The sequence below is a fragment of the Impatiens glandulifera genome, chromosome 9, assembly GCF_907164915.1.
Source record: "Impatiens glandulifera chromosome 9, dImpGla2.1, whole genome shotgun sequence".
Classification (NCBI taxonomy): domain Eukaryota; kingdom Viridiplantae; phylum Streptophyta; class Magnoliopsida; order Ericales; family Balsaminaceae; genus Impatiens; species Impatiens glandulifera.
In genome coordinates, this window is record NC_061870.1 from 12111422 (window position 1) to 12119596 (window position 8175).

Sequence of the window (8175 nt, forward strand, 5' to 3'; positions counted from 1 at the left end):
GTCCACATGATGTGAAGTTTTTAAGGAACTTGAAAGAAATCAAGGCGGATGTGGTTCACACTTGAACTCGGGTAAATGATTTCTTTGTCTTTCAGCATCAAATTTATACATCGAAAAGGTGAACGACAAAAGTACCTCCTTTCTATGACATGCAAGGCTTGGGCATCTCAATGTGACTAAGATTAGTGTTATGTCTAGAAAGAAACTTGTCGAAGGTATACCTGAAGATCTAAGGATCGAGGAGGGCAGTGTGTGTGAAGAATGTCAATATAGGAAGGCTCGTTGACTTCCATTCGACAACTCTATATCGAGAAGCAAGGGTCTTTGGATCGTGTACTCATAGTGACTTCTTTGGATCGTGTACTCATAGTGACTTGATGGGACCAACTCGGACTACCTCATACTCGGGAAATAAATATATGTTGATGTTTGTGGATGATTTTTCCCAGTTCACTTGAGTGTACTTTGTGAATGAGAAATCAGAAGTGTTATTTAAATTTCTCGAGTCAAGAACACTTCGAAAGATTAACCATTTATTTTTGTTTGAATCATTAAACTGTAAAAGTATATCCGAAAATTTGAGGAAAGAAAATGACAAGTTGATTCCGGGTTTGTGAACTGTTATTATCATTAACAAATAAAACAATATAAATTCATAAATTTATTCTTCTTATTTATTTCATGTTAATCCTTTAAACTGCACACATAAACAATTTGCATTTGAGAAAGCAATTTATAAATATATATATTCAAAAATTGAAAGAATAAAATTAAATCTTAAAAAAATATTTTTAAAGAATATTAGTTATATATTATTATATATATAATTAAATATTTTAAAAATCATAAATACAAAATTAATTAAGTGAGTTATTTTAAGTAAGTTTTGTTGGTTATGCAGTTAAAATTGTATAAAATTAAAATAATTTGTAAATTAATAAGAAATTAACTAGTTTAAGAATTACCTAAACTAAAATCATTTATCTTCTTTATAATCGTAATAATTTAACTAGTTTAACCGAGATTTAAACTACCTTGATATATAAATTATATATGATAACATTATCTAATTTAAATCAACACACAAACAAGATACTTAACAAAAACAAAAAACAAAATGTGTTTCTAATTTATTTATATTTTCTCACGTCTCTTGTTCAAACTCACACCTAGATTCAACTGCATAGAGTGTTTCCAAATATACCAGATTCCCATGACATTTTCCAACCACATAAACAAGTTTACTAAAATCGCTATTTCATTCCAAACGTGTGTTAATATTTCATACAATACTGAAAGAACAAATATAAGGAACCCTAACCCCTGTCAAATTTTCCAACAGAGCATGGTATTGAACAAATGATGATCCATTACAATTTAAAATGTGTATATATTGTGAGAAAATTGCACCATATTATAACTGTTTTTGTTACTCACCCCTATAGATAACAACTTCTCTAGAAACAATAATAATCAGCAACACCAATGATTACAAAGGAAAATTTCATATGATCGCCAACCCATAAGTAAAATCATTTGCCACTTAACGATCTTTTTTCTTAAGAATAATCTTATGGATTGCGGTTTTCACCACATATAAATCTTTGAATAGTAATTAGTGGTGTGACCTGAGGTGAAAGATTTGGCAGGCTGGCTTGTATGAATTCTTTTTGGCAGCTTGTTGGAACTTCTTTGAGGCAGATTCATCTTCTTTTAACCCTGTCTGAATGAAGTACCTTATCCACCAAGATGAGCTTCGCATTTTCGCCTTCATCGAAAAAACAAAAAAAAAAAAACAATTAATATGTACCCCGTTTTCCAAACTAAATCTCACCCGAATCCACACACAGATGGAATGATGATCCAAATGGAGACAATATTTTCAGGCTTGAATTTGTTTTATTTAAAGTGTCTATTATCTACATATAACAAATAAAGTTCATTTATTGGCTTACCGGACGACCAAATTTGGAAAGCTCTGCTACTTTTACTTTTTGGATACCTGGGTAACCTATAAAACCAAGAAAATTAAGTCATAAAACATTTCTTTATTTTCGAAAAGGTAGAAATTTCATTTTAAATCAAAATAGAAAACTTTTTGCATTTTCTACTATAAATACTTACCATTAAATACAACAATACCATCCTTGGAAACTCTTGCTAACTCAGGCAATGTCTTGTTTAGATATTTGGGTGACATATAATCTAAAGCATCGGACACAACCACAAGTGAAAATGATTTTGACTGATAAGGAAGAGGAAACTTGATATCAACTACCCGAACTATGCCTTTGCTTATAAGTCCTTTGCAATTACTATCAACATCTTCCAATTCATATGGTTCAATACCCCAAGCTTCGGTTTCCACTTCTTCTAACAATTTGGAAACCACAGAGCATGTTGAAGGACCCACGTGCAAAACCTTGTGCATTTTGTCACCGTATGTTTTCCTTAGAAATGGTAATGCTGATTCTATTTCTAATGTACATGAGACACCACCTGCATTTGTAACCATCGCTTGTAAGTATAATGAAGCACTGGCGGATCAAAATAAGAACTTACTTTCGATATTGTTGACACTGTTGATACTACCGCTAGATCCACCTGTAATGTAAATTTTCAGTATAAGAAGCAGATTTCAGCATTAGTTGAAAGAAGATAATTCTATCACAAATTGTATTTAAGTGGAAAGAAAAGATCAGACCTGAGCCACTAGTGTAAACATATCCTATTATTAAAATTGCACCCTGCAAACACACCCCAAAAAAAAATACATTATTAGCAGTTTTGAAAGAAAAAATTGGACTTGTTTTGACCAAATATGTGCAATGGTTTTGGACTATGTTTGGTTTGGGTGGAACTAGAATTAGAATTGATACTTAGATGACTTATTCTTTTTTCTACGAAATTTTAAAAACATGGCTTATTTTCTCGAGAAAGCTAACCACAGTCCCCTCACCCACCACATTCATATAGCCTTCCACTTCAATTAGGCGATTTTAGTGGGAATTGAAATTGTCTCTCAGAAAAAACTTTTTCACTTGAACTACTATGTAAATTATTAACTTAAATATGGCACTGGAATTTAAATATATATGACTTTTAAAGTTTGAATTCTATAATTCTCATTTCAGAATTATAATTCTACGATTTCTCCAATACTTAACTACTACTAGACAATCAAAATATGGAAACAAGAAGAGAGAAAATTTACCACGACAACGAGGCCAATGGATACCCAAGGAGATGAACGAGTTTTGGATTGCAAAGATGACACAAATGGGACACTTCCATCATCACCAATACGGCGGGAGGGTCTTCTTGACATTATTCTATTGGTGCCTGTAGAAAATAAAATAATAACTGAAAATCTTCTAGAAGCATTGTGTCGAGTAACCAGAGGTACATGGGAAGACCTATGACTAGGAGTAGAGGATCAAACCCTAGAAGTTGGAATAACAACCTTCAGCCAGTTGGCTTGTAGGATAACAATAAGATGACCCAATGTGAGTCTCGGGTATGATTGGAATGGTGTAGTCTATATCCTCTCCACCTATATTGGATGCGAAATCTCTCTTTTGTCATCTCTATGTCTCATATCTTTTCTCTCTAGTTCTATACTGTTACACATTCCAATTAATCATCTTCTTTTAGAAGAGATGTAAGCTGCTTATTAGTAGCATTTAATTAGTCTCTTAGTTTTTGTATATAGCAAGCAGAGCTTAGGAAATGTAATAAGAACCAATCTCAATCTGAACTGAACAGTTTTCTTCCTCATCTTCATAAATAATGTATAAAACAAAAATAAAATTATTGAAGTAGTAAAATCAATTGAATTGTGAGATGATTGTGGAAACAAAGGAAGGAAGGTGGATCATAATCTGAACAAACCGCAAAATTAGTAGTCATAGTTGAAATGAAGGTGGATCGTAATCAATCCGAGAGAGAAAGGAATAACAAATTTAGGTTATGTTGTTTATTTATTCCAAGTGAGCAATTAATTGAGAATCCAGATTCAGTAGAGATTGTGAATAAGGTTAGGAAGATATATATATAATTGAAAACAGGAGCAGAAAGAAAGACGATAGATATGAAAAGACGAATAAGTAAAGAAATTGTTGTACTTACAATGGAGAAGAAGCGAGAGGTCTATGAGCAATGGAGAAGGAAGGAAGGAAGGAAGGAAAGAATGGATGGAGTGGGAGGGAGGGAGTATTTAGTATGTAGTAGATCTGCTAGCTAGCTGGTTCAGTGACCAGCTCATACAAAGAGAGAAAGAGAGAGAAAGTGATTTTCCAGCTCGTCGGTGTACGTCCTTTTCATTTCCTTCACACTTCACATGGCCTCTTTTCTTAGGACCTTGTTTGATCTTGTTTGATTTTATTTGAAAAAAAATTCATGTAAAAAGGCGGTTATTTAATCAAATCACTAAAATATTTATTGATTATAAAATCAAATCACTATTCAAATACTGTAATCCTCAATCACAAAAGTTCCTAGGCCTTGTTTGAGTTAGATTTTTATTTTCTTGCTATCTTTTTTAAGGGAATTTGCTTGATTGATAGTCTTGTTATTGTAAATTGTAATAAAAAATTGGAATAATGTCAATTTTACCATCAAACTATAACGGAATATTCACGTATATCACTAAACAAATTTTTGTTCGTTCATACCACTATAGTTGAGTTTAATGTTCATTTATATCACTGCTGGACAAAAACATCCAAATCCGTTAAGTTTTCCGTTAAATGATGACACGTGTGATTGACATGTCATTTTTTAAAAATTAATATATATTATATTTTTATTTTTATTCACTATTTTAAATAATAAAACTTATTTACATTTTTAAAAGTATTAATCAAATAAATTATATATTTTGAGAAAAATTAACAATAATTCACTTTATTTTAATTAATATATTTTCAGCATTTATTTTTATTAATATTTCTAAATAATAACGCTAATAAAAATAAATATTAAAAATATATTAATTTAAAAAAAGGTGAATTATTGTTAGTCTTTTAAAATGTCTTTAAAAAAAAGTGAATTATTGTTTGGTTAATGCTTCTAAGAATATAAAATTTTATTATTTAGAAATTATGAATAAAAATAATAATAATAATAATATAATATATATTACTTTTTTAAAAAATAATATCTCAATCACACGTGTCATTATCTAACGGAAAACTTAACGGAATTGGATGTTTTTGTCCAGCAGTGACATAGATGCACAATAAACTCAACTACAGTGGTATGAACGAACAAAAATTAGTTTAGTAATATACGTGAATATTCTGTTATAGTTCAATGGTAAAATTGACATTCTTCCCAATAAAAAATTAAGAAAATAATAAATTAAAACATAAAAAAACCTATTACCTTTTCTAAATTACATTTATTTAGATGAGATTAACCATAAAAATTTTAAATAGAGTTTATATATTTTAATAAAATAAACAATTATAATCCTAATCATCAAATTCTAGAGTTTCAAGTTTCATTATTATTTTATTTTAGATGGAATCCTTTGTTAGGCCTCTAGGGAAATTTGACGAAATAACCTTGAGAAATGGTCAAATTCAGAAAATGATCTACGCTTGATAAACTTTGTAAATATGACATTTTCGACCTACGAAATGTCCGTCTTGTTTTGTGACTGCCTTTACCGCGTATTATGTAATAAGTGCATTACATATAATATATAATACGCGTATTATATAATAAGCGTAATATGTAATAAGCGTATTACATATTACGCGTATTACATATGACACGTTTACATATGACACGCTTATTACATATTACGTGTAATATATAATACGCTTATTATATAATACGCGTAATATGTAATACGTCCAAACTCTAATATATATATAAACATTTTTCTACCCCCACGACTCTTTCTCCTAAACTCTCCAACTCTAAAAACCATAAAATCTCTCATTCTCCCTCTCTCCTGCTCCCTTTGCCCTAAACTCTCCAATGCAGTTACCACGACTCTCCGTTCGTTCAAGATCAACAGCCAACAGCGGTTGAAGACCCACGACTCTCTATTCTCAAATGAGAATGTTCATTTTATGTTATAGTTATTTGATTTAATGATTTCTTAGTTAGTGATCCATATTATGAACACTAAGTTATATATTATAGTTGATAAATCCTGAATGCGAATATGCGAATACTATGTTATAAATAAAGACAAATTTTGCTGCAACATTTTGAAAAGGAAATTTAACGAAATGACCTCACGCGTATTGTAATAACTTCATGCGTATTGATCACGCGTATTGTAATAACACTCGTGTATTGCTCACGCGTATTGTAATAACTCACGCATATTGTAATAACTCTCGCGTATTGATCATGTGTATTGTAATAATTCACGCGTATTGTAATAACTCTCGCCTATTATAATAACTCACGCGTATTGCTCACGTGTATTTCTCACTAAGGAGGAGTTTTCTACTAGGTTTCATGGAAATACAATGGAGCAAAAATTTCCCACAAGTTTGCTTCAATGGACATATTGGATAGGGGGCTCATATCCATTAGATTCATTGCAGCAAACTTCTGGGGAAGTTGTTATATTTGATTTCTATGAAACTCTAGCAAGAAACTTCTCATCAGTTATGGTTGACTCCATCTTCAAAAAGCAACAACAAAAGTAAGTAAAAATCGTGAGTAATAAACATTACAATACGCTTGAGGGGAATTATACAATACACGTATTGCAATGCTCTTCAAGTGTATTATTAATATATTCAACTTTCTAGTTCAAATAATTATCGTTGAATTGTTTTCAATTGCAGCTCAAATAATTGTTTACTTTGATGGAGAGTGGAAAATTTTGGATGGTGTTACTCGTTTTGTTTCAAAGTTAACTAGAGGTTTGAAAGTTCCCCAAAATTTTACATATGCTGAATTAGTTGATATGATCCATTTTGCTACTAATGATGAAAAATTTAGATATGATTTAGTGTTTCAAACCAATTATAATACTTCGGATATGGATGTCATATTTGTTAGAATTATTCTAATTAAATCCTAATATACTGTGTGAGTAATTAAAAACTGAATGTGGCAGAAGCGTACATTAATTCATCTTCTGAATCTTCTCTTTCTTTAGAATGTAAATGTTCTTTAATCTCCTATTTCTTTAGACTTTAGACTTTTTCTTTAGATGGAATGATTCTTCCAATTTGATGAGTACGTCGATAGTTTCTCTCTGTTGATGGGGACGCAAAAGAGAATTGTCCATACTTCAAATGAGGACCATTACTGTTATCAATTACCAACATTAAGTTAGTTATTATAGTTAAGATATTTCTAATTTAGCCCTTCATCAAATTAGAAATGTCACTTAGGTATCCTCACTTCATATTAATGACAAATACACTCATAAGCCATAAACTTAATTTCACATTAGATCACATTATTTTGGTTTGTATTAAATATGACATTTGCACAATTATTTTTATACTAGTGACTTCATAAATTCTAACAATCTTCACTAGGTCACATATGTATAAAAATAAATGTATCATCCATAATGCGCCTAAAGTTTTATTTCATCTCAATCATATGTTGTATAAACAATTTTATCAATTAATCATGTCAATATAGGACCAAAGAGTTCGTCATTGTATTTGAGCACAACTAGACCCAACGATGATCACATAAATCAATACAATTAATTGACAAATCATATCATGAATGTGAGGAATGAAAATTCCATGCAAGGTGATATTTTCATGTCAATTTTCAACTGGTCCTACTTTTTTTTTGGAAAAAACGACTTAGCGTCATTTCATTAAAAATTCCCAAAAACATGAAAAAAAAACACGAGTTTAAGAGATCATTCTAGACAGGCCTAGAATGATTTTGAAGTCGTAACATTCTGAATAAAAGCTAAAAACATAAATGAATTATCTGTTTACAATGCTTTCAATTCTAGTGAGTTTAAAAAACGGTAAATTCCAGTTCCTGCAGATATTCCAGTTCTGCTCCGTGCTTGGAATTCCTCTCCACGTTCCCGCGAGGGCGCTGCAATCTGATACAATATCTTTCCATAACTCGTCAATGCTCCTGCGGGTTCTGTCATATACCCTTGCATTCCGTTTTTGCCAAATGTTATACACCACTGCTCCAAAGCCGCACTTGAACACGCTT

The 8175-nt window shown here is 30.9% G+C and overlaps 1 protein-coding gene across 1 annotated transcript; it reads right to left on the reverse strand.

The window, feature by feature from the left end:
• Positions 1-1305: 1305 nt before the first annotated feature.
• On the reverse strand, positions 1306-4337 carry LOC124915218 (probable pectin methylesterase CGR3). Its single transcript, XM_047455894.1, has 7 exons — positions 4129-4337; positions 3215-3342; positions 2705-2747; positions 2563-2604; positions 2125-2499; positions 1956-2011; positions 1306-1768 (listed from the first exon to the last, which is right to left on the reverse strand). The coding sequence occupies exons 2-7, from the start codon at positions 3326-3328 to the stop codon at positions 1616-1618; spliced, it is 783 nt and encodes a 260-aa protein (XP_047311850.1). The 5' UTR covers positions 3329-3342; positions 4129-4337; the 3' UTR covers positions 1306-1615.
• Positions 4338-8175: the final 3838 nt, after the last annotated feature.

Coding starts and splice junctions, on each gene's coding strand:
- LOC124915218 (XM_047455894.1), bottom strand. CDS start 3,328: ATGTCAAGAAGACCCTCCCGCCGTATTGGTGATGATGGAAGTGTCCCA. Junction 2,605..2,704: donor TGTTTACACTAGTGGCTCAG/GTCTGATCTTTT, acceptor TTTACATTACAG/GTGGATCTAGCGGTAGTATC. Junction 2,500..2,562: donor CAGTGTCAACAATATCGAAA/GTAAGTTCTTAT, acceptor TTACAAATGCAG/GTGGTGTCTCATGTACATTA.